Source organism: Acipenser ruthenus, chromosome 11 (genome assembly GCF_902713425.1).
Source record: "Acipenser ruthenus chromosome 11, fAciRut3.2 maternal haplotype, whole genome shotgun sequence".
In the NCBI taxonomy this organism is placed as follows: domain Eukaryota; kingdom Metazoa; phylum Chordata; class Actinopteri; order Acipenseriformes; family Acipenseridae; genus Acipenser; species Acipenser ruthenus.
In genome coordinates this window covers 9,079,735-9,107,401 of record NC_081199.1, presented here as the reverse complement: position 1 = coordinate 9,107,401, position 27,667 = coordinate 9,079,735, and the positions used below count along the sequence as shown (strand labels likewise).

Genomic DNA, 27,667 nt, shown 5'->3' with positions numbered 1-27,667 from the left:
ATAATAAAAAAGTCCTTGCTTTTCACATTTGTGAACGCATACAGGGTTAGAAACGTCTACTAGTCCTGCACCTACAGTAGTCCTGGGCCTCAGAACTCTGTTTAGGTATATTACTGAAATCAAAATGTGCCAGGAGTTTGAACTGCTAAATGTGCTCTGAACTGAGCACACTTGAATAAGCCTGTAGGTAGCTGCTCATGCAGCTATAAGGAAAGGAACAATGTTTAACAGGTGTTGATCAAACTCCTGGCCTCGGACTCATTTAAATATTACACTTAATTCATGGAAGTTTGGAAACCCAGGACTGGGTGCAGGGCTAGTGTAAGTTTCTAACCCTGCAGAATTGTAAAGCCTCAATCGTAATGCACTGGAATAATGCTGCTGTGTGGTAATGTAGCCTAGTTGTTAGAGCTGAGGGACCGAGAGGCAGACTACTGGTTACCTATAAAGGAATACTATGACCAACAATTCCTTTTTACAACAATGATGCATTTTTGTTTCTCTAGACTTTGCTGTCTGTTACAGCACAGCTTAACACTGAGCTCAGCTTATCCTTGGGCGGCCACCCAGGGTGATAACACACAGCCAACAATTGTGTTAGCTGTGAAATATAGTGCTCATCTTTTGCAGGCAGACCACCCCTGCAGTAAAAGAACATTAACCCTAATACATTGTTAAACTGTAAAACTTTATTATTTTTGCACCTCCCACTTAACCACTATAATTAGTTTTTTTTTTTTTTAAAGCACTGTACCTTTCTTGGTGGTGGTGAAATACTTGGAGTCGGTCATTTTTGCTGCAAGGTGTCAGTTCTCCTGGAATGAAAGCAGACAGTGAGTTAGTGAGGATCAGTGTGAGCTTGTGTGGCTCTCGGCTGGGGTTTGTGCTGAAGCAGCAGGAGCAGAGGAAGTGCTGCAAGGAAATAACAAGGAGAATATCCCTCTCAAAGGCTACGGTCTTATCACAGGAAGGGGCACCAAAAAAGTCTTAGCTGGCAAAACTAGTGGACAAAACCACAATTCCACAGAAAATAGGATATGACTGTCAAAAATGAGATATATATATATTTCACAGCCAAAAGTGTAAAGAAACACACAAAACAATTGTGTCAGTTGTCAAAGAGATACAGGGTCCAGTGCCTATAAATAAAATGATTTATTTCAATGTGCAGATACAATAGAAGTGTGTACATCAATTATAAATCCATCAGACTGATGATGCTGAAAAGAATTTCAGAACATAAAGAAGGAAGTCCCTCACCAATGATGAGATGAAATTAGTCCTCACAGTTCAAGTTCTTAGACCAACTGGTTTCTACAAGATCCAGAGGAGACTGTTACTGTACATACTGTAGTTATGTCAGTTGCAGCAAATGTATTACTGTACAAACTGGCCAAGTGATCACTTGTGAACTAAATATTTGATTATTTCACAGGGACTCTAAAATATTGCACATCACTGAAATTGTGTCTGCCCTTTTCAAGTTACACCAGTTACAGGATATTTAATAGGATTCAAATAAAAACAAGTCATTTCACTGCAAGTCGCTCGCCTGTCTAATCTACTGTTCACATGCTGTATGTCAGCATATATTTCTCTGCAAAAGTTGATAAGACAACAAGACAGTGAGTGGATAGAAGTTATGTCAGTTAGTGTGGAATTGCTCTCCATTGTTAGCCTTTTATTCAATTTGAGTGCAAATGTTTCTTCTGTTTTTTGTTGAAAACTGTGTTTTAGTATTACATATGACAGTGATCATTTCTGTCAGGAAAAACACAACTGCTTTCACCTGGCAGTAAACACATCCATTGTACTGAATACTCTTTTAAAGACTGCTGATTGTATGTTGTTAAAGGGAGTGTAATGGGAAACTACCATGAAGGATAGGCCAGAACAAAAGATTGGGAAAACAAAAGTGGTCAAATTTAGGTGGGGTGGAGTGTGAAAAATGTACAAGAACAAGACTGCTTACAAGAGCTGCTGTTTAACTTGAAAGAAGCAGAGACAACTAGCAATAAGATAAACAGAGTACACAGAGGTAAGCTAGGCTGGAAGACTCCTTTTCAGTTTGATACAATACACCATTTATTTCTGTAAAAGCCAAGTAAATAAATGGCAGGTTATGGTTTTCACAGCAAAAAATGTTTGTGGTCTAACCAAACTCAAAAGAGTTGGTAGTTGTTAGTTCACGGACAGCTTCGCTGCATGAAACCCTGACAGCCCTGTTTAGCAGGTTCTCCAATACCTGGGGGAGTAAACCCCTGGTGTGAAAATGTACAACAGGAAAGTCAAAGGTTCGTCTTTAAAGAGGAAAGAAGGAAGCAGTCAGCAGCACAAAGAAAATTGTTTGTTGTATCACTGCCAAGATGTTGAGCCTGGTGGATAGAATGGATTTGGCTAGTGCGTTGGGTTAAAACTAATGCCATGTCTAATATTATAGGAACAATCCATCCACACTGTTGTAATAGCTTTGTGTTGTAATAGTATGTCATGGGAGGAATAATTCAGTATTGGGTAATTAGTGGTATTTGTGGAATATTATATATATATATATATATATATATATATATATATATATATATATAGACAATATGGTCGCATTGTTACCAAGGCTAGTTTGTCAGCTCTGATGAATCTTAATAACCTCCTTAATGTGTCTAGATGGACATTAAAAACAATAATGGTTTCCCCATCACATGGACTGACATAAAACTATAGTGGCTATGTCAGTAACTAGCCCCAAATGCTACTATGAATACCATTTCATACTCATGGTAGCCACAAACATGGCAATTTTAGCCCCAGATTACTGTATACTTGAAGCCAACATTCCTTGCTCAGATATTAGTCTGTATCACACACCACTGAATGTCACCTTTTGTGATTTTGTTAATAAAATACTAACTCAAGCTCCAGTATGTGATAAGAATATTGGTAAACAAAACAGATGGGACAGTTGCATAGTGATAGAATGCAGTTATCAATGATATTCTGTCAGCATTGCAGAGCGTCGTTTATATTCTGTAAAAAGCACTCGGATAACATACAGGTATAACCATTTATACCGCTTTTCATGTGATCTGTTTAGACACGGTGAAGGGGCACAAGAAATGCAGCAGACAACTGGTTAATATACATATCAGAATAAAAATATTCCTCTCACATACCGGAGTTGTCAACACTGACGCAGAAAACCTATTTTTCAGCTGTTTTGAATGTAGCAATTAAATAACCATTAAACTGCACAAATGAATCGCTTAATATTAATAATATGCCAGCTTGGAGAAGTTGAATGAATGAACACTGCCGTGCAAGGAACCAGTCATGACCTCTTGCAATCAAACTACACACGACAATCTTTGATATAAAAACAAGACATTATTTCAACAGCTTCTCTACTTTTGTTATTGAACCCAAACGAAATGTATACTATAGCACTGGTACTGTATGTACACAAGGCGGCCTCCCCTCCCCTTGTTGATGGAAGCAATCATCTGATTGCTACTTCCGGCTCGGCGCTTCCGTACTCTTAAATTAAAACATTTCACACGTCAGATCAGATTTCCCCAATGCAGCGAGTTTACAAAAGCGTTACCTCTTTATTTTGATTCACCGCGATCCCGGGTCGGCGTGCGTCAGTAACTTTCGGATGGTTTACGATGAAGTCTATGTGTGTGTCTTACCGTTCCCAGCTCAGAACTCCAAAATGTCTGACAGTGCTACGCTGTCACCTGCCAGGCGGAAGTGAAGCAGCGCAAGACTTCCTGTTCAGAAACCGACTGTGCTGCCAACTCTGGAGGTCCACCATGAAACCCGTCTCTCTGTCAGAAAGGCACCTACAGGAGATCACAAGCACAGCATCGTGCTATTTAAATGTGAAGGGGGGAAAACCCGTTTTACTAGGCTAAGTAATTATTATACTGTAAATCAACCATAAAATTAAGTCAATGCATTAATTCATTACGGTATTATTTTGGAGTTTTCCCATGGTTATCCTATGCATTGATTTACCATAGTTTGACAATATGCTTTACCACACTTCTCTGGGCTTTACCATGCAGTATTACACTTGTCTATGCTTTAAACTCTATTTAGAAATCCTCTATTCATCCAATAGGAAACATTTATAGTATTACTGTTAAAGTATTGACAACCAATTCATATTGTGCATCAATTGCAGTCATATTGTATCCTGATTTATCTTGTGCTAAAAAAAACAACAATAGGAACCAAGCCTGCACCTAACATTGAAAGATTAGAAAGGTATATCCACTTTGATCATCAGTTCTAGTCCTAGCCGGAGAACCTTGAAAACAGTGGAATGACCTAGTATTCTGTGACCTTGACCTGAGTTTCCCTGTTTGAGAATGACGTCTGTGAGATACAGAGGGTAAAGGCCAGCATTATTTTAATACATTGTGCAGTGGTTCTATATATTGTATTATAGACAGCCGAGCACCTTTCAGCCAATCAGAATACATGTTTTGTCTGTTGTATTACATGGTACATCACAAAGGAAATCCATTCATATCATCAACTGTACTATATTGAGTTTGTTTATGTATTTATTTTAATGTAACAATAGCAGTCACACAGGGTGACACATTTTGGACATATACATAAACATATAAATGTAGAGCACATGCATTTTACATTATTCTATTAATAAATAATGTAGATATAATCTGATAGGGGGCTCCGGATGGCTGTGAAGCAGGCAAGCCTCCATTTCCTTGCAGCAAACTCTCAATGTTTAAGATGCATCACACTGGTCTATATAAAGGTTGGTTATGAATAGAAAAAATCATAGCTGTTACCTTGTATATTAACATATTATATGTCTGTTATAGGACTACATGCATCCGTGTATGGCACACACAATTCACACTGATATTCCCTCATACACAGACTTTTGCTGTCCGACTGTATAACATTATAATATAGAATAAGCCTAGAGAATCACCATTTTTACCCTGAACAAGACTGTAGATGACTGGTCCATGAACTCTCAAAGCACAGTGAATTTTCCAGCAGTCTGTACTTTTCAGAAGACGACAGATATCCTGGACACAGGTTGGTGACACCTTGAGCTGTCATGGTACTGTTACACTGGGACTTTTCTTTAAGCAGAGCCGAAATCACAGTTTTGACAGCAGGTGTCTTTTTCCCTTTCATTTTTATTTCAGTCACAGCTCAAGTCCCCTTGAGGTCAGCCCGTCTCATTTCAGAAAGAGCTCCTAGAGAGAGTGCGATCAGCTGCTGTCACTGTCCTCAAGGGCGGTCCAAGGAGACCAACACCCGAGTCTCCTCCCAGTCCTTATTACTCGCATAATACAAGGGAGGACTGCAATTAAGCTATGAAGACTGGCGCAGTATCTATCTGTCTGATTCTGCATTGTCTTGGAAGCTTTATAATGAATGGCATGATTAGGTCTATATAATAGAACATAATAGATTCATAATTCATACATCACTTTCTGTACAGCAACTGCGTGATCACTGCATTTCTATTGACTCCATACAGCCTTCTAATTGAACTTCAACCATTAGCAAAGTGAGACTAAAATACAAGGTACTGTAATCATCTATACGTCAAAATACAAATGCTAAAAATGGAAATATGTATGATAAAAACAAACACAGTTGCTCAATCAAATCTGTTGACCTTTCGCCTTCTGGCTGACCCCTCCACCCTGCATTGGCTGCATTGTGTAAAGAAAAAACTGAACTATGAGGATATAAGGACAAAAGTAGGGTAATATCTAGATTCCTCAATAACTTCTAATGCAGTAACCTCATACACTGAACATGGCTAAAGTAAAGTGTACTTGAGGGCACTAAAGATACAATGATATTTTGTAACAACATCGCCTCTGATGAAAAGGTGCATACAAATAACTAAAAACATATAACATAATTGAATGCACTTTCAAACTAGCATTCATTCTATGTGTTTCTCAATAGCTAGCCAGTCCTCCATTTCGTTAACCCCAACAACAGGATTGTCAACTTGACATTACTTCTTGTGATTCCTACAGTAGACACAGCAGTACAACATTCCCTATGATGGATATCACCAGTCTCTATTGTGATGTTATCCTTTAGGACCCAAAGGGTCCCAAGTAGATGAGAGAGCTTTATCTGTACAGTGTACCTTCAGTGACGTGTGTTTATTCAAAGTTATGACATTGTATTAAAAAAGAAATGTTCCACTGCACAGTGAAGTGAAAATGATCTGAACCAGATAAAAGGAAGAGAAATCGATTTTAAAACTTTAGGGACTGCACCTTTAATATGGATTGCCTTTTATAGCCAGAGCAAAACTAGAAGCTGCTTACCCTTGGTGTATTATTTCTATAATGAAAACCACTTAAAGTACTCCCCACCTATTCTCTCAGTATATATATATGTAGAACAAGCAGTGTAGAAAGGTCACATGATTTGAATTGAATGAAGATCCTAACTGCTCTCCGTGAGAGCAGTTAGGATTCTCCTGACAAGCTCAGGTAAAGACAGATAGAGAAAAAAAAAACTCAGTATTGGAGCCTAAGAACCCCAAACCACTTATAACTTCGGAAGGGAAATGTAAAAATAAATAAATAAATAAATAAAATGACATTTGAAGCCAATTACTCTTGAAGTATTTCATTATCTTGTAACAGGACATTCAGACCGCTAAATGATTGCTTGAGTATAATCACACTGTGCCAGTACTGAATGCAGAACATGTCAATTGTTAATTTCATTTTCCTCTGCATATTTCTGAGTATACAGTAACTTAATATTACTAACGTTATCCCCATAGCCAGTACTCAGGGGTTTCTATTTTATCTTACTAAATTAAACATAACAGGTCTTTTCTTAGAATATATTACATTTAATGAGTCAATTTATATCTGACGTGCAAGCTTCTGTAGAGATGGTGTCACTGGAGTGCACTGGTGTTATTAATCAATGTCATAACGTCACAAAGTAAAAGAACTGCACGTTCAAATTACTTTTTTGGGGGGGGAGGAAGTGATCCTTTGTCCTTCCAGGCTTTCTGCATGATGTCACACAGCTCTGTATTAAAAAAGCAACAACATACCAGTAAGAATCCATCTGCATTTACTGTCAGGCTAGTGCGTCATGAATAATCACCATAGTCTGTTGACATAACACGGACAATCAATATATGTTGCATACAGTATATGCGTGTGGAAAATGCAGACATATACTTATTTTTGTCTTAATGCTCCTCTATAATGCTCCTCAAACCATTGGCACAATTCTGGCACGGTGGATGTGTAACATTGTTGGGTGCACTTGATTTGAAACTCTGATTTAGTAAAATATGCAGCTTTATTGGGCTGCACGGATCAGAACATATGATGGACCTAATTTGCATTTCTAATTCAAGGCAATGCCAAATCCAGTCCAGAAGACAATTTTTCAGAAGGTGCCCAGACATATGCGGAATGATTAATAAGAACCATGGGAGAGTGAAAAAAAAAAACATTATTAAAGAACATGCCTTAGACAACACGTTCCTGTTGCGAATTGTGAAACTTTGGTCAGCAGGTATGTGTAGTTCACGCCAGTTTTTAGGATTTTGGTGGTCCAGTTTTAGTTTGGAATGGTAAGCTGCACGGAAAGGGAATCATTGCAAAGAACCTATAATGATATCCTAGACATTTCTGATGTGTAAGTGGCTGTGTGCTGGGGGATCAATAAATATCTCATCATCTCGTTTTATCGATTGGCCTCCTACAAGAATCAGTCTCCAGTGGTTTGACACGGCGGACAGAAAGCTATGGTGTGTAATACAGTATAGTTCAGTTAAATGTCAAGTGCAGCTAACAATGCAACGAACAAACGAATAGTTCTGAGCCATCCGTTTCTTTATTTAGGGGGATTTGAAATCGTCCTTGTCTCAGACAGCAAAATTTAAGCAAAACAAAACAAAACAAAAAGCTAAAGATGATTTTTTTTCAAACAACTTATTATTAATATCAATGTCCAGATTCATATTATTATTATTATTATTATTATTATTATTATTATTATTATTATTATTATTATTATTATTATTATTATTTCCAATAGTAACACATTCCACATTTCCACTTGCGTTATTTAGTTTATTAGATAAGGTTCTTTAATTGTATTGGCCAATGCAATTCACACAATCTGTTCAAAAAGCCTCCTGAGATAATATGTAATTATTGTGATATTTTTGGTTCGGAGTTACAGATGTTGCTACGCAAAGTCCTGAACCCGGTTCCAATGAGAGCACATCTAATTAATATAATTAACATCAATCAGATTCTGCGGTGTCTTTGACTGCATGTAAACGCTTTAGAACACCGCTATCCAAGGTTCTGAAGAGCAGCGTTTTGTGCAAAGATGTCAACGTGTAATATACGTGATTGCTTTTTTAATAGCAGAGTGGCCGCTGATGGAATGTCAAAATTAAATAATCGAGCTACATGCGGCATGAAGATCATCCTTTGAGTCTGTAACTAGCTTTTTAGAAAAGGGTAGGAGCTGTTAATATCGCATCCAGTGTGCAGATGCGCCTCATTTGTTGATTATAGATTGCATTGTGTAAACCACGGCCTATAATGATTAAAATGTACACGGTGTTACTTGGTGTAAGGCTGTAACCTAGATGGGTCGCTTTATTCAGTAGTAGGCAATGCTTTCAAGTAAAACAACACTGTAAAACCAGATAATTAAGAAAAAGCGTACAAACAGAACACATATCATTATTTGTCTGAGAATATACTTTACAGTCATTTATATTGTTGTTTTCCCCTGCGCAATGTGATGTTTAGCTGCAATACGTTTTGATAAATCGTTTTTTTTCATGTAGAATGTTTTAACGCCAGCACAGCAAAAATCCAAGTAGCTGTTTTTATGATCACATTAAATGTGTAGCTAAACCGGGATAACTGGCTGTATGGGTTTTTTTTTCTCGTCACTTTAACTGGACAGTCAGCTCGTTCAAGTATCACCCTACCTGCCATAGCATAGCGTTTTATTATAGCATAGTGGCTGTGTATTTGCATCTATAGCGACCCGGCCTGTGCGCTAGGCAGCACCAAGACCTCTGCGACCGGTTTCCCCCGCCTGAAGTACTGTACTACTTCCTATCGTCGATTTATATTGACAAAAGAATATTAGAATTGAGTGAGAAACTGTGTAAACGTTCAAAGAAGATCTAGCGTTCAGAGGTTGGAACATCACATTATTATTATTATTATTATTATTATTATTATTATTATTATTATTATTATTATTATTATTATTATTATTATTGTTGTTGTTGTTATTTTTGGTGAATACCTTGTCAAATTACTATAGAGTCATACAAATATTGTACACGAACAGCACCAGTCACAGCACAGGTCAGTGTCAGCACCAGTCCCAGTGTCAGCACCAGTCCCAGCAGTGTCAGCACCAGTCACAGTGTCAGCACCAGTCCCAGCAGTATCAGCACCAGTCACAGTGTCAGCACCAGTCACAGTATCAGCACCAGTCCCAGCAGTGTCAGCACCAGTCACAGTGTCAGCACCAGTCACAGTGTCAGCACCAGTCACAGCAGTGTCAGCACCAGTCCCATTGTCAGCACCTGTCACAGTGTCAGCACCAGTCAGTGTCAGCACCAGTCACAGTATCAGCACCAGTCCCAGCAGTGTCAGCACCAGTCCCAGTGTCAGCACCAGTCACAGTGTCAGCACCAGTCACAGTGTCAGCACCAGTCCCAGCAGTATCAGCACCAGTCACAGTGTCAGCACCAGTCACAGTATCAGCACCAGTCCCAGCAGTGTCAGCACCAGTCACAGTGTCAGCACCAGTCACAGCAGTGTCAATACCAGTCCCAGTGTCAGCACCAGTCACAGTGTCAGCACCAGTCAGTGTCAGCACCAGTCCCAGCAGTGTCAGCACCAGTCATAGTGTCAGCACCAGTCCCAGCAGTGTCAGCACCAGTCAGTGTCAGCACCAGTCACAGTGTCAACACCAGTCACAGTATCAGCACCAGTCACAGCAGTATCAGCACCAGTCTTACCAGTCAGCAGCAGTTGAACAGGATCTGCAAGAGGTTTGTTCAACTTTTTTTTTTTTTGCCTCAGTAAAAATCTAATCCTAGCTACGCCCCTGCTTTATACGCACAAAAAACACACGTGTTGCCAAAATAAACATGGCAGCGTTAGGTATATAATTAATAATCAGCTGCATGATTTTTGTTTGATTATTAATCAAATATAACTTAGTTTGCTTCTATTCCGTCTCTTGCTCGTGCGTTTAAATTTGTATTCCACGTTGTACTTAATCAATCACAGCGTTGTTAACCAAAGCCTCATTGAAGAACACTGCCTTGCCACTCCGTCAATATCTGTGAACTACCGGTGAATAGCCATTATCTAGCGTATACCTGAAGCAGAAGGTCGTGAATTATACCTGCAATAACCGCTGTAGCTCTACGACACAATAGTGTTTTTGATACACTGATAATATTTTACGAGAAACACTACAATTTATATTTTCAATATGGATTCATAAGGTTGTAACCTTCTTAATATCGAATTGTAATACATGCACAAGCTAAAGAATAAACAAACACTGCTCACTGGTCGAAGGGCCACATTCGTTTCGACCATATCAACTGCTCAATGTTTGTAATAAAAATACGGGTCTTCTTGTATGACTAGAACTATATGGTGTGCAATGAGACGAATGGATGCCAATATCGGTACCAATGCTTGCAGTGCCATTGCAGCCGGCTCATTACAATTCTACAGCGTGTCGCTTTTTCAGTCATAGGCATGTTCTCAGGTAGTATGCATGATGGTTTATATTGAAGTAAATGATGTGGAACCAACCTCCAATTGCGCACATTGAGGACACATTTAGCTGGTTCGATCAATTTACCATACTGTGACTGAAAAGTGCTTAAGAGCGAAATGTTTATTTGAATGAATCTTCCAGGTTGCTTTTGTTAAATTGGAGCGGACACGTCAGTAATATCTATTTAGAAGACACAACCTGAGGCTGCACCCGGGCTACTCTGGCTGATGATTTGATACTGTGCGACAATAATGAAGAGATTTTGAAGGTCGCAGTATATTAGTACTACCTCTAGTCAATGACTTTGGAAAACGGCAGTACACAGTATAGCAAACGGTGGACAGTTTAGCACCAGGGACTACTGAAAAATACCAACTGTAAATCTGGATACGCTAACCTTTGTGCTCATAGTATTACCATCACCATGGGATAAAGGCATCTGTTCAATAGTAGTCGTGAAGAAGCACATATTGATGAAACAGTGTAATGAATAACCGTTTTGTACGCGCTTTTCTTCATAAACATACACACATCTCGTATTGCCTGATTTGTCCCACACTGTAAAACAAATACCGTATTTGTACGGTCAATTGACCTTAATATATATTACGGTAAAGGTTTTTCAATATTTGTATAAATACTACGTATTTCTGTTTTCGCCAACAACCGCCGCTCGTGTTGATAAAAATAAATATTATTGGCATGATGTTAAAATATATATTTTAAAAAATCACATTGTTGTGCAATTCGGTAATACTGCATTATGTTTACTGTATTGGGATAATCACGAGAGTTTTGCTTTATTTTCAACATAAGCAGGTGTTGTCTTTCTTTGTTTAACCTCTAATTAGTTTTAAACGAGAACAGTGCTTTGCATAATAATCACAACTCCTCTAAATATACAACCCACACACCGACATTCTCTCGCACACACGCGCGCACACACACACACACACACACACTCACGCACACACACGCGCGCACACACAGAGAAGTAAAAATATTCAGGACGCTTCTGCAGCAGTAACCCTGGAAGACGGGCTTTATTGTTCTATAGAAAGCTGTACCCTGGGAGTTGAAATGGTAACACAAGAAGCACTTTGAACGGATTTGGAAGTGAAGTCTGAGGAGACGCATTGCAAGAATGCGCCGCCCCTGCAAAATATTTACAACTGTACCAAATTTGATTCTTTAAACCAAGTGTAGGTGCTTTGGAAAAAGAAATATCAATCTTTATTAGGAAAGAGGATGGCTTCAATGCGCCTACAATACCGTGGTACAAAGAGCACATGATAAAGAAAATGTGTTCGCGATCTGGGTACTAAAATGAATCATAACAATAACAATAAGACTGAAGAAACTTAATGCACAAAATGGAAGTAAAGACTCAAGCAAAAAACATATAAGAGAGCTGTTTTTTATAGTAAAGATGAATTAAGCATCGAATAACGCTGCCCCGGGAACTGAAGATTGTATATGTTGGAAGGTCTCCACTGGGAGTGAACTGGCGGCCGTTGTTGCAGCTGGGTTTTAACGTTGTGATCTGTCCATGGTCCTGAAAGCGCGAGCATGGTTGAGACGCTAAGTATAGCAGTGATTGGAGACCCGGGAGTAGGGAAAACTTCCATTATCCGACAGTTTCTTTATAATGACTTCACTGAGGTCTACACTCCGACCAACTCAAGGTATGTGTACCGACCCTCAGTGATTTTGAATGGTAACATGTTCGATTTGAAGATTATGGAGGTCCCGCCTATTTCGTCCTTCCCCGCCAGCACCTGCCAGGTAGGGATTTTAGAGTGCAGCTGCATTCTGTTTGTATTGGCAAGTTTGCGAACTGTTTCAGTGTGTTGCTTCTATTGGCTTAAGGCATGCAGCCAGTGTGTATGTTTTAGAAATATTCGTTTTTAATGTGTTCATGTCATTGTGGGATCAATTGCAAAACATATTTTTAACAACAATGTGCCATGGAGCTATTACGCGAATTAATATTTCAAAACTAGAATGCAATTCCTTAATATCATACGAGTTCCTTCATACAGCTGTTTCGTAATATCTATATATCGTAATTTTTCCGTTCAGAAAAAGTATTTGGTAAATCTAGGACGAAACAAGTCCGCGTTTCAGCAACGGTGTATTTTTATTTATTTATTTATTTTTTTGCATGCTGCTCGGTTTATCTCTATTTATCTCAGAAAGTATATTTCTGTTAAGAAAACAACCCCTTTTTGATCTTGCTCATATGCATTTGGTCGGTAGCTGATTCAGTTCTCTACTCACACGCTCTACTCTGTTTTTCTGAAGGCTCTCGGTGTACACTATCATTCAATCTCTATTCATAGGTAGTCTACTTCAGAAATGAATTAACATGTTCCCCATGTATACCGCTATTGTTCCCCAGACCTGTATAATACACGTGGAAGTCTCTCTGCTGGGGCTGGCAATTAAAAGTATATGTCTCCAGCAAGACCATACTGACTTCAGTCCCCGCTCGAAAAACATTTTCCAATGTCATCACCTGAAAACAGTAAGAGTCGCACAATCTAAAGTAATTTTGCAAGCTTCGGGGAAGCAACAATGGCGTGACAATCACTGGATGGTAACCCCACAGAATATTCACATTAGCCCTGAAGGTATTATTGGTGGTTTTTAATATTGAGAACACACGCTGCTGAATCGGTACCGCCCCGGCTGCAAAGCGTGGCTGACAGTGTTATGGCAGGCTATTCGAATTTATTGTCAAGCTCCTATAGTTCATATTGTATGAAATTTTTATCTTGCCATTCCTATGATTTGTACATGCTTGTAAAAATCAATAATAATGGAAGCACAGTAAATTGACCTCTGGACTGTGTTATGTTCACAAGAGATCTTAGGCGCCTCAATGTTATTTACTCAAAACCTTCATTACTACAATTTTGGAAAGAAAAAACGCCAAATGTATGCCAAAACAATTACAGACTTTAGACTGTATGTTTGCTTGTTTAATTCTGGTTTGGTAACCTTATTAGGCGTTTTTTTTTCTTTTAATGACAATGTGTTCTAAAAAGCTTTGAGAATCTTGCCAATTGTATTGATTAGACATAAACCTAATAAAGGCCTTTAATTAGTCTTTCACAATGTATGCAGAAGTTCTTTTTTGTATTTTTGTTGGTGATAAAGAATTCTCTAGCTTCTAGGAATGTTCAAAACAGGCAGCTGTCTGCAGTTTAATGAGAATTCTAAGAACTATTGAATGTGACTCATCACTGACTTTTTTAAAATAACATTTTTTTTTGGGGGGGGGGGTATGACTAATTTATACGGTATGTATGTTCAATATAGTTTCATCTAGCTTTGATTAAATTATTCTGAACATTGTTGTCGGAATGCCATAGTGAACTATCCCTTAGTCCTGTAGAACGTTTTTATAGCTAACTTGTTGAAAGGAGAAGCATCTATAAGATGGGGAGTTTTCCTACTTTGCATCTGATTTTAATGTGAGTGCCATCAGTCTTCGGTATGTTGTTTAGCATGAGAAACATTGAACGATGCTATACAAAAATGCCTTTCATATTTAAAAAAATACATTCAAATGAGAAATACTGCACAAGTGGGCCTGCCTAGGATTTGATACACAGGGAAAAAAAATAAGAATATGGCAACAGACAAGTTCATTTCTGCAAATATACCCTCTGGTAGTTCCATTAAAGTATTTTATTATTGACTGTCACTTGTAAACACATCTTAAAGACCCTTCCATTCATGTTTGCTTGCCCTCTTCTAGTTGCTAATCAGTTATCAACCTACAGACTCAGGTGATACCTCCAGTATTGCTGGTTGGGTAACTTAGTCCAGAGCAAATTTAGCAGGAACCTGCTTACGCAGATTTGAGGTACCTGATTGTATTTGTATTAATTTTCAACAAGAAACAGACCTGGTGCTGAACAAATGGATCTCCCCACAGCTCAACCCCAGTGACATGATCCACAGTTCCTGAAGTACACTTAGCATTTCACTCCAGTAACTTGGCATATGCGGAACACCAATTAACATACATAGTGCTAACAAAGTGTCTTTCATATAGGAGAATAGAGACCTGCATGGGGATGGTAAAAGATGTCGGGCTCTGCTTAAGAAATGTTAAACCAATTTTGATTAATGGAATCAAGTTTGCAATTCTCAATTTCACATGATTAGAAGTTTACTGTCAGTTTTCAAAGAAAAAAATAATCTAATAGAATGAAAGAAATCCTTAAAAAAAACATTCCTTTGTGAATAGTGCCTAAAGACACTAAAAACAATGCTTTAAACCCAAGCTTATGAGGATCAAACATCTTTAAGAAGCATAAGTTCTGTGCTGTTGCTATGGAGACCTGTCCTGTGCAGTGTCAATATGTTTACATGTCTTCTTCCTTCCATCTTTTTTAAGGCTCCGAAAATATAACAATGATACAAAACAGTTCACATCAAGAGGTTATATTTTCAGAAGGAATTAAAAAGTGGCAGTTTTTAAATGTGTTAAAAATAGGAATTTTCCACCTGTTTCTAAGCAACAACAGTTTCCTTTAAAAAAGTTGATTAAACCATCTGTAGATGCACAGTGTAGTGATGTGGGAGTACTTAAATAGCCATGGAAAGCACAACAAGTAATAACGAATGAAGAAAAACATTAACCAGACTCCACACTGCTCCAGCATTTTTTGCTCATTAAAAATATATATATACACCATTCGGTTTTTGCATTTTGACTTGCTTATTTAAATCAAAAGCCACGTTGTGGAGATTGGAGATATCCATTGGACATCTTACTTGTTCTGCAAACATGTGTTTTCTATTTTAAACATGATATCAGGTACTACCTTAGGTTAAAAGAAGTTAACATTTTCCATGCCTTATGTTCAGGTCATCTGTTACAATTGGGTCATTTCACCTCAGCAGTGTTATCTGGGTCAAAGCATCACTGGCTGAAAACATTTCAGTCAACAGGGGAAGTAGCTGGCTGGGTGTATGACATGAAAGAAGCGGATTAAAGGGGTGGGGAAAATTTCACACTCCAGCTGATGGTTTATAATAGGCAATTAATTTACCGACAGGGTGTCATCATGTTTTTTAAGTCAAGAAATGTTTGTCTTGGACTCCTTGACATAAAAACATTAGTGTGATGACAACATGATAGCCATTGTATGCTTCATTCTTGTCATTATCCAAATTTAACATTGTGACAGAGAAAATGAATCCTAGGCAACAATCTCCCTCCCGACCTGTGAGGGCGCTGTATAACAGGAACAGTGTGCCTCGTACTGGATGGTCTGGCAGTTCATTCCAGGGTCAGTCGGAAGCCAACCATCCAGGAAGGGGGCGGAGTCACAATACCCGAAGACAGCATCAAAGCCTGGACTGCACTGCATCACTGTTTCACGAACTGTTGTCTTTCACCCCACCTGCACTCGAGCACTCACTGTCTGGAGAAGTGACCGTGTTTGTGTTTGGTGTTACAAAGCGTCATATTATTTCAGGACTGAAACCCTTGTTTTGCACGGAGCGATACACATTGCTGTGTAGAGCCCGTGCTTATTATTTAAGTGTTGTTGACACGCAACCCAGCCAAATAAAGGAGCTGTTTTATTGAACTTTCACTGTCTTGTGTGTGTTATTCCTGAACACTGCATCAACTATACCTGTGCACTGCAAGCCACTTTGCCACAAACATACAAAGTATATTAATATAGATTTAACAATTCCTAAAGTACACCTCAGGTCTGTAACTGTGCTACAACAGTGATTTTGGAATTGAACTATTGTTATGTGTATTAAATATGACAGCAGCCGGCGACAGCATATTGACGTGATAAGAATTAATCATTAACAGGAAGCTTTTAAGAGATTTTGTATGCACTTCAAAATACAGGTACATTAACTACAGGTGATTACAAAGTAGTTACCATTTACTAACATTTATTTATTAAATTATGTTACCAAAGTGTAAGTTCAGTGTAGACACAACATAGTTAAGCACAGAAAGCACAATTCTGTCTGTTTTTGACTCATTTGAAACCATTTCTTTCAGGTCATTAGGGTCACATCAAGCAAGCAGGAGTTACCATGCCAACGCAACTCTGAAAGCTAAAAGCAGATCCCCTTTGAATTGTTTTGAAATGGGTTTTTGATGAGTAACAGTCAAGTTACATGTAAATAAACAAAATAAATGAGAAACAGTGTTCATGTAAATAAAAATAAAAATAAAAAATGGGTTGTAGTTTAAGTGGTTCAGCTGGAGCTCATTTATTAACAAGCTTGAACAAGGACTGCATTCTCACATTCATTGAACCACTGTTTGTCCTGACAAACTTCTATATTCAATTGCTGTTGTCTAAGCATAGGCCTTCAAATATTTATTGTATGACAAATTCACTGTATGTATGCTATTACTAGTAGTTTTGTACTGCAACCGTATTTTATGCAGATGATTCCATTGAGGAACATTATAAATATAAATAGTCTGGGATTAACTACTTTGAAAAAGTACTTTTAAAGAACAATATACTACAGCCAAGGTTCACTGGACGCCCTCTGATGCCATGACCAAGCCAGCTTCCTCTTCTACACCCAGGAACTCGAGAGCGGATGTCAGCAAGCTACTGACCTCCTGAGGACAAAAGCCAGCCCTGCAGGTTTCTGCCTGAGGTCACTAGGCACCTGGCCGGTAGGGTCCATTGCAGCAAGATGTGGAGAAACAGTTCTAACCCGAGGCAGCGCCCAGGCCAATGCGATGCTCCCTCCAGAATTGCCGGATATCGGGTTTCATTTTTGTTAAGATACTTGGACCTGAGTAGGAGCAGGTCTAGTTGTCAGTTGTCTTTCACTCATAGACATGTGTAATACAGGCTAGATCAGGGTCTTCACAGTTGCCAGCACCATCTAGTGAACAGGTGTTGCGTGACAGCAGAACTAGCCTGTGTTCCAAATGGTTTTGATGAAAGACAATCTGCCAGCTATAACACAAGAGTGGCACCTGACCCAGCTCAAAGCATATTGACACAGATTATATCAAAAATTATATTAATATTTGATTGCAATAAGAACCACTCTGAATGGCTGGAAACATCATAAAAAAGGCATGAGGCAGTAAAATAAATTATTAAAGGTAACTTGAAGCTCCATATAACTGCTGCTCTAAAATCAGATGTCTTACCCTGCATTAGCCCTGTTATCACTGGCCCATTGCTCTTATTATTCAGTGCTGAAGATTGAAGGTTGTTTGCTTCAAATAACCACTTCCTGTGCTGTTGGTCACGACAACACCATTGGAGAGAGGCTGACCTACAACTTTTAATTCACAGTGCTTGCTTTCTGAAAAGATGCAAATAACCAAGCTATATATTCAACTTGAGAATTATTTGATGAGATAACTGACAGATACCACATGGTACTGAGTTATTAAACATCTGCAACATAACATGCCAACATTTTTTTTTTGGCGGTCGGGGACACTGAGACAAACCTGTCAACATTCCACATGCTTTTCTGACTTTTACTTGCATTTATTTACCTCATTTTACGTTCGTCCATATGTCCGCCCATATGTTTGTCAAACCTGTATTTTAAAAGCACAAGAAGGTTCACAGAACTACTAGTCAAACAGAGATGAAACTATTTTTACACATACTTTTCCATAACTGAAGTTCTCTAGCAGTGACAAACAGGTGGATGCCTGGACTGTTTCATTAATTTAGACCATCTTGTGGATCACTTGCCTGCGTTTTTGCTCAGACATTTGACACAAAATACACCACAGCAGAATAATGTTTATGTTCATTCAGTTTTCTAAGTTTAGGACAGCTGATCCCTGGCCATTAGGTATGACATTTCTCTAATAAGTGATGTCAGCTCAAATACCCTACACAACCATGGTGTAGGGTTATGCCAGTAATGACGAAACGAGTATTAAATATGAATACATTTTATTTGGTTTATTTTGTAGAAATCGATTATGATTAACTAACTTAGCAACCATAGTTGAGGAAGAAAGTGCTAATGCTTCCCATTCATACAAATCAAAATTGTTGTATTTCTTTTTAGTGTAAACAGAAATAAACATCATTAAAACAATTCTCATGGTGAGCTAGTCAGTGTTTATAATTTCTGTAGATGTTCTAGTGTTGTGGAATTATATTCTAGCAACATCGTAGCAAACTTGATTAACTGGCACATGAATGTGCTTTACTAATGTGTAATTATGTTCATCTGCTCTTTATAACCACACTTATAATTGTATTTTGCATCCTGATGAAGGCACTGGTGACATGTTTTTATGAATTAAAGATATTTTGGAGCACAGTTGAGTGTGCGGTTCTCTCTTTCTCTAGACTGATTTATGGCGTGAACTTGCACCTTGTCTACTTTGGTGTGCGGATCGTTTTTTCTCTTTAAATATCAAAGAAAAAACATAGAAATTGAACAGCACCATATTGTAATGACAAGAAGGCATGAAACTGAACTATGGTGTGGGGTAAAGGGAGGGGGGTGTTGAGAAAAGAATACAGGAAACAAGCTCTGAAACCTGGTGTGAAGATTGGCCATTTTTAGCCATCTAAGTATTAAGCCCAGATTCAGTGCAGGCAATTGGCAGATCTAGTAGTTTTCTTTCAAAGTCGGTCTTTTGTGGGGGGGTTTATTTGTAATTTTCAGGCTTTTTGCAGATAGCCAAAAAAGACATCAGTGCTTTTAGTATTTAAAGAATCTGAAAAGTGAATTGACTGGTTCTCTTTGATATTGTGCAAAAGGTATTTTGATGTGTCAAGACATCCTGAGAACTGCTCACATCAAATTACAGCACAGATGGGAATCTCAGTGCACACTGTACCCCTATTGCAACAAAATACAGTAAACTGCACCGTGAACCAGGAGCATGCATAGAATCCCTATTCACGTGGCCCCAAAGCAGGTTCAAAGAACACAAACCTAGGGCGGTAGATGTCGTCTTTGGGCAATGTTCACTCGAGTCACTCCAATTTGCAATATGCCATATACCTCAGAGCGTTCTATAATAACAGGCTAGCTGTTAGAGGGAAGGTCATTCAATGGAGGTTGTGGCTTGATTCGTATTGATGTAAAGCTACACAACCCAGAACAGAACTGTTAATTGCTGTGCTTATTGGGCTTGAAACAGACATTACCAGTAACATGATAACCAGAGTCGACTGTGGCTTATCGGTATATAAGCTGTTCAAATCCTTTTGTGTATTAATCTCTTACAACAATAAGCTTTAAATCTTCAAACAGGCATGATAGGGTTCGACTGCATTTAAAGAGACACTAGGTGGCTGCCATTCACCTATGAAGGTTCTCAAGTTACAAAATAAATATGTTGGGTGGTTGAAGCTTGGACTTATGTAATATGCATTAGCCACCATCAGAATGGGAAAAAATATATATTAAAAAGAATTAACATATATATATTATCATGCATGAACATCATACATTATAATCGTTTTTAAACTATATGCTTTATATACGTGTATATATATATATTACTACATATTAAAGGGGTAGTTTATATCATCCTTATAATATTTAATGTATGTGTTGTTTAATATTCTATTACGTGTGTTCTGTATCATTCTCTGTTTCTGCTCTGGAAAAATGGCTACTGAAAAAACACATCAAGCTTATACTGGGAAAACGGGAAGCATATCAGTGTTACACAATGCTTCTACAGAATTGAGTGCAACACAAATATGCTTTTCTGTCAATAACTATCTAGGAAGAACAACACTAGAGAAGGATACAGAACACACATAATATGATATTAAATAACTTAAATATTTGGAAAATGTAAATCACTTTAACATACACATACATATAAAAAAGGGTGATTTTCTATATATGAACTGTTTCTAAACCCGTATACATTCATAAGAATGGTGTTCTCTCAACTGTACGGCATTTCATTGCAAGATAATAATAGTATTTTCTCTTAGTACAACTGGTCAGATCTCCTTTAAAAGTGACATATTCTCTGCAGTCAAACGTCATTTGACTCTACCTGTACACATATTGATTTGTATTTGGCTGTGCCACGTATTGAAATACGAAGCACTCCCATTAGTATGCAGCCAACATCTGCTCTCTGTAGAAGGTCAGTTTTTGAGGGTCGAAGCAATTAGTTCCTGTGTTCCTGAAATCACCACAATGTGATGAGCAGCTACTTGTGTGGAACACCTGATAATTGGAGCGCCATTAAAAACCATGCTTTCAAAGCCTCCTGCTGAGAGAAAGCTGTAGTTAAACACAGAGTCAGTCCACTTGTCTGAGGGGCAGTAAGGTCACAGATTCAATCCTGCTTAGCTGATCTAGATATAATTCAAAAGCCATCACCTTTAGCATGTCTGGTCATCTTGAGTGGTCAAGGTCAGCTACAATGGGATGAGGCTACCATTACTTGAATGGAACCATTTTCATTTGAAGTTCCATGGCACCATATCAGTACCAAACAGTACTGTACCTGTATCAGGGCCACTGTGTAAATACAGACCAGGAAAACCATTGCTTTGTCTTGCTATGATTGGCTGTCTCTGTAAAGCTGTGTTCAGTAAACTAACCCTATTGGCCAATGAAAACAGAGAGTGTTGATGTGTTGGGCTGCTGCTTATTGCTGTCCAATCAAGTTGCTACTATTTGGACTGGGGATGTTTTTCCCCCATGGATTATTGGATCACTATCAGTTTTGGGTAATGCATAAAGGCACGGTTCTTATAGCCTGTTGCTCATGGAAAAACATATTTTACAATATAACAAATACTATTCATATTCCACAAAAAGAGGACTAAATATCTGGACTGCTGCCATCTGTCGCCTTCTCTGTGGTCAAACTGAGAAACCCTTTCTATTAGAGAGATCCATTCACTTAAGGCTGGTCCTATCCAGAATACTCTGCCAGTCTGCATTAGAAGTGTGGCTCCCCACTGTTGCACCATTACACAATCTAATAGGATAAAAGAAGAAATCAAGTCACCCCCGCACTGAAGATAATTGAGTTAGAATGATGAATTTGCAGCACCAGCTGTTTACTCCACTTACCCAAGCCTCAAGACAACAATCTTGGCTACTAATAGACTGGAGAGTTGAGGGACAGATCGTCAAACTCCAGGAATTCCAGTGGGATAGTTGTTATTATTACTGGATTCTATCATTTACATGTATTCATATTTTAACCAGGGTAAGGTCACAGGAATGAGTGTGGCTATTGAAAGTTACCAATAATTATTAGTAGTTATTTTATCATGTATGTGGTGGTGACATCATCAGCAAAACAGTAACTGACTTCAAAATTCCCTCACAAAAAAATCCAGTACCTCCTCTGTAATGTGTTTAACAAAAAATATTACATTATTTAAAAATATTAATGACTAATTAATAATGAACGAACAGTTCAGCACAGATAGCAACATTCTATTTACATAGTATCTCTTCAGAATATGCACATGAGCAAAATGATTTACAATGGTACAAAACACTGCTAATGAAGTGACTTAGAATGACCACTAGAAGAGTGCATCTGTAATTTCTGTCCCCTCAGAAGCATTGGTTTATATACAGATTTTTACTAATTAACAGTTGCCACAGTTGCAGAGGGGGCCGAAATTACAGTTGCACACCCCTAGTGGTCATTTCTAAAATCACTTTACTTCATAAATTCAGCTTTTTCAGTGGTTAAAAGGCATAAAAATGCTAAATAAATAACACATATAATAGGATATTAAACAGGAAAATAATGACATGTTAAGAAAATGTAGCTGTATAAAATATCCATTTAAGTTTGGAATATTTGGCTTTCAGGAGTGGCTGGATCTGCGTTGCCATGGAGTCCGGACTGCCAGTGCCTACATCCTGGTGTATGACATCTGCTGCATGGAGAGTTTTGAGTACATAAAAATGATTCGGCAGCAGATTGTAGACAACAGGTATGTGTCTATAGTATAATGTATTTAATCACTTGAATTACTGGAGCTTCAGATCTTGGTAAAGCTCATTCCAGGTCAAGTGGAGCCAATGGATGATACATAATCTGCATTTGATTGAGAAGATGGCTCCAGAGGAGGTGTTGTGTGCAAGCTTCAGAAGAGCTGTGTAGCTCACGCCCCACGTGGGGGAAATATACCCATTTTGAGGGACATACTAAAAGGAAGGACCCAGAAGGACTTGGAATGACCCAGCAGGACCACGGTTTAAAATGGAAGGTCTGTGGTTTAAAGGGAACAGACTGTGGTAAAAGTGGATTTTAATGAACCCGCTCTCCCACAAGTGCTGTGGTACACCAACTATGAGCTAGGCCTACATACTACCAATGTGAAATGACTGGGTGTGCCATTTTCTCTTCATTTTACCCTCAAAAATAGGTTTCTGGCTCAGGACTGCCAAGGACACCACTACCTTGTAAACCAGGGTCCTTGCAGGTCCTTCCTTTAATATGTCCCCCATTTTGATGACCTTTGACAATCTTTGGGGGAAGACGCAGATTAATATTGTTATTCTAATTTGAAAGCTTGTTTCAAGGGGTTGACCCTTGGTTCACTTGTGCTGTAATGCCCCTATCGTATCCATGGTAGACCATGTATTATGTAAGGTAAGAAGATGGCACTGAATAAAATACCATTTTGCTTTACTGATGGTATAACTGTTAAACACCACTCCCACGTCTTTCATACGCAACATTGTAACTGCTTGCGGCATTATCTGGTATTTGTGAAACGAAATTCGAAATCATTGCATCTTCTGCAGTCTCCTGCAGTAAACTATAAATTCTATAAATAAAGCTATTTCTGTTTGGACAATTAATATTTTTTACTGTAGGACGTCCTTTTCTGGTATTATTCAGAAATACCCTGGTATGTTGTCAAATAAATAAAACAGAGGATTATTACAGAATATATTTCCATTAAATAACAAGTCCTTTGATGCCACAGCAATCACTGTGCAAGGAGTGGAGTTCACTTGCCAAAGGGGGTCTCGCAATGCAGTACAATGGGCTTTTCATACACTCAGACTCTGCTCCCTTGAGAACAATTGATTGCGCTTGTCGTGCTGCCTATATTGTGCACACAACAAAGGAAAGTTGCACAGTGTAACATTATTGAAAAGGAATTTCAGAAATGTATTTAGCAAGCTTCTGCAAAACCCAAAACACAGTTGCTTACCCCAAAGGTTATGAGCTTCAGTCTTGTACAGCAGTACCCTAATGTGACGCACTGCAATGTACTGACCAGGCTATGGTACTTCTACCAGTTTGGCTTAGAGAAGTGCTTTAGCTTACCTGGTAGAGTCCTAGACAGAAAAGTTACGCTTCAAGCAGAAACAAATGCCACACATGAAGAAACATGCATAAAGAAGAGTCACAAGATTGGAAAGGATTGAATGCTAGTCAACAAATGTCAGATTCAATTATCATATGGGGGGTGCCAACAAGTCTAAACCAATTGGGTGGAGAGTGTGACACAATCTTGGCTGTATGCTATGACATTGAATGATGTTGAGAGTGTATTCGGGTCTTTGTCGTTGGGTCTGTCATACATCAACATTGTAATAAGCAATAATGTGTTATAAGTGCAGTTGCTACTAATGCGTTCCCATGGGAACAGGACTCTCAGTGAGTGTGTGTCTCACCTGACTGTGTTGTTCCAATGGGACCAGGACTCTCAGTGAGTGTGTGTCTCACCTGGCTGTGTTGTTTCCATGGGAACAGGACTCTCAGTGAGTGTGTGTCTCACCTGGCTGTGTTGTTCCAATGGGATCAGGACTCTCAGTGAGTGTGTGTCTCACCTGGCTGTGTTGTTCCAATGGGATCAGGACTCTCAGTGAGTGTGTGTCTCACCTGACTGTGTTGTTCCAATGGGATCAGGACTCTCAGTGAGTGTGTGTCTCACCTGGCTGTGTTGTTTCCATGGGAACAGCACTCTCAGTGAGTGTGTGTCTCACCTGGCTGTGTTGTTTCCATGGGAACAGGACTCTCAGTGAGTGTGTGTCTCACCTGGCTGTGTTGTTCCAATGGGATCAGGACTCTCAGTGAGTGTCTCACCTGGCTGTGTTGTTCCAATGGGATCAGGACTCTCAGTGAGTGTGTGTCTCACCTGGCTGTGTTGTTTCCATGGGAACAGGACTCTCAGTGAGTGTGTGTCTCACCTGGCTGTGTTGTTCCAATGGGATCAGGACTCTCAGTGAGTGTGTGTCTCATCTGGCTGTGTTGTTTCAGGGCGAGCAGCAGTGGCGAGGCCCCCATCCTGGTGGTGGGCAGCAAGCGGGACCTGCAGAGGCAGCGCTTCACCTCACGCAGGGCTGTCTCCTTGCTGGTCAAGAAGACCTGGAAGTGTGGCTACATCGAGTGCTCAGCCAAGTATAACTGGCACATCACCCTGCTCTTCAAAGAGCTGCTGGCCAGTGCTGTAGCACGCGGGCTTAAGCACAACCACTCCTCCATTCGCCTGCAAGGGGCGCTGCACAGAAACCGCTGCAGCATCATGTGACTGAGGGGCAGGACCAATCAAGGAGCAATACAAGAACTGGAGAATTCCTCCCAGGAGCTGGAGGATGCTGTAGAAAGAACTCTTGCTGCGTATGCAGTCTATTTCAGTTGACAGGATCTCCCAATTCCATTTCTTTTCTAATCAAATTTTGTTTTACACCAGGATACATCAAAAGTGTGGCGACTAAAGCTTCTTCCTTTAAGCTAATATATCCATTCCATATCCTCACTTCCTTCTTTGTTGTTCAGTTCCACTTTTCATTCCTTTTAACAACTCTGAAACATGTGTGAAATTACTGAATCCTTCACAACAGTAGAGTTTCTAAACCACTTTCTGCAATCCACAAACATAACTGCTGTATGTCATGCGTTTGTGTGAAGTCATGTGCACTAAAGTGTGGTTGCCGGTTGAGGCAATGCAGTATCTGGGAAAACTGTTATTTGTTTTAGTTAATCGTTTCCGTCATTCATTGATGGATGGGGCTGCAACAGCAGAAACTCAAGCCGCAAAAAAAACCTAGCGTCACACGCAAAGGTTTAGCATAACATTGACCTGGCCATGAATATATTGCAGTTAGCAGAACATGGTACATCAATTCTATGAATAAATATCATGAACACTATACTCCCAGTTCAACTGACTAGCTCAGAAATGTCTTTTTCAAAGAAAATGTGCAGGGATAAATATTTGTAGGTAGTGTTTGTGACTTATTTTGAATTCTGTGTTAGTTGTATTTGTTCTTGGTAAGTATTGAACTGAATATATTGTATTTTAATGCATGCACGGACCGTGTAAGGGATCAAGTCAAAACTCAAAGTCCCAAAGTCTATCCGTCCTAAACCCAGTACTGCTTATTAATAACCAGCCCCTTGCTGCTGTGTCGTTAAAATGATTAGCTGCCAGCAATCAGGCTGATGTTAAATCTCCTCTGAACTGGATAAAGTTCAAGTCCTAGACCCTGATCAGCACTAAATAATCTCTGACTAATATTACCTTAAGAAAGTAGTTTAAGATTAGTGCTTATCAAGGTCTGTGCACCCAGCCACTGAAGACCTCTTTACTGATTGGATGTCCTAAACTAACCCTTGTATGATAATTGCAATCGTTCTGTGTAGTTCTGAGTGTCTTTGCTCAGATATTGATTTTTGGGGGGGCAATGCTTTGAACTGGTTTGAGCCCAGCTCTTTTATGAAGTGGCCACATTCATTTCTCATTCCGGTTAGTGAATGAGGAATATCTTTAGTGTGACCTCTCACTGACGCTCAAAGTCCAGTAATAATATTATTGGAGTAATAATATTAGAGTCACGTAACACTACAAATAGCCACTGAAATGCACTCACTGGACCGGGGAAAAGAAATTAGTGCCAGCAACTTCAATAAGGTACTGGGCTTTTCAAAACAGTTTATATGAACAATAAAAATCAGTATTTTACAGACAACTTTTAGAACTACTGAGAATGATTGGAAAAAGGATAGAATGTCATTATTACTCTTTACAAATTCTCAGTACAGGTAAGCACGTCATAGATGGGTTCTGGGGTCTGAAGATATTAAACTTCTGACCCATCAGTTCCTTTGTCCCAATATTGGTTTTGACTTTGTGTTTTTTTTTCTTCTTTGAAATGGACAATGCAATATTGATCTTGTCTGTTTATTGCAAAAAGTTTCTATATATTCTTTGAACTAAAAGGGCTTCTCTTTTCTAACGGACAAGATAGTTGTTTTTTTTTAAGATTTGGAATTAAACTATTGTCTTTGAGGTTAATAAATAATACAATTGTTAGAATACTGTGTTTTGCTCTTTTTTTCATTATTTAACATGGGTTCGGCTTCATGGTTTGTGAAGGGTTGTGTTTGTGAAACTGCAGTAATACAGTTTTTATGGTCATTTCTACACAAATGTTGTACATATTAAGAAATTAATGCTGTTGTATAAAACTGCTTGTAATAAGCTTGTGATCCCAAAAATCTCCCAAATCCCAACTATGTAAGTAAAATGTTTTTAGAGTATTTTACAGCACTGGAGAATCACCCTGGATTACACCACCTGGTTTAAATGTAGACCTGAAAATCACAGATGGTGGTTGGTTAAACCTGAGATTCTCTAGCGCTGTAAAACGCTCTAATAAAATCCAGTGGTGGCTAGGACAGCTGGATACAGAAACTAGCACATTCCACAGCTAGTTCCTTTTTATAAACAATCAGATTACTTTCAGATATGTAACTGAATAACTTATCAACAATGTGTTATACTGTCCCCTGAGCACAGTGGGTCAATGCAAGGAGTAAAAGATTCAGCAACAGGGTTGCATGTGTTACCACAAGTAAAAAGAG

General features: G+C 38.8%; 2 protein-coding genes across 4 annotated transcripts in view; one reads left to right on the top strand and one right to left on the bottom strand.

Annotated features, from left to right (window-relative positions):
* Window positions 1-3,828, bottom strand: part of LOC117426651 (AP-1 complex subunit beta-1-like) — a 31,761-nt gene extending 27,933 nt beyond the window's left edge. For 2 of the 3 annotated variants that reach the window (XM_059033297.1, XM_059033299.1), the window contains exons 1-2: window positions 3,596-3,828; window positions 755-815 (exon numbers count right to left, since the gene is read on the bottom strand). In XM_059033297.1, the coding sequence (XP_058889280.1) occupies window positions 755-791 (37 nt within the window). In that variant the 5' untranslated portion in view covers window positions 792-815; window positions 3,596-3,828. The remainder of the gene's footprint in view (window positions 1-754; window positions 816-3,595) is intronic. The other variant, XM_059033298.1, reaches the window with a different exon arrangement.
* A 7,988-nt stretch (window positions 3,829-11,816) lies between these two features.
* LOC117427610 (ras-like protein family member 10B) lies at window positions 11,817-27,119 on the top strand. The gene is made up of 3 exons (XM_034925043.2): window positions 11,817-12,615; window positions 22,651-22,775; window positions 25,061-27,119. Exons 1-3 carry the CDS (start codon window positions 12,400-12,402, stop codon window positions 25,329-25,331), a joined length of 612 nt encoding a protein of 203 aa, XP_034780934.1. The 5' UTR covers window positions 11,817-12,399; the 3' UTR covers window positions 25,332-27,119.
* The last annotated feature ends 548 nt before the right edge of the window (window positions 27,120-27,667 follow it).

Coding starts and splice junctions, on each gene's coding strand:
- LOC117427610 (XM_034925043.2), top strand. CDS start 12,400: ATGGTTGAGACGCTAAGTATAGCAGTGATTGGAGACCCGGGAGTAGGG. Junction 12,616..22,650: donor TCCCCGCCAGCACCTGCCAG/GTAGGGATTTTA, acceptor TTTGGCTTTCAG/GAGTGGCTGGATCTGCGTTG. Junction 22,776..25,060: donor CAGCAGATTGTAGACAACAG/GTATGTGTCTAT, acceptor GTGTTGTTTCAG/GGCGAGCAGCAGTGGCGAGG.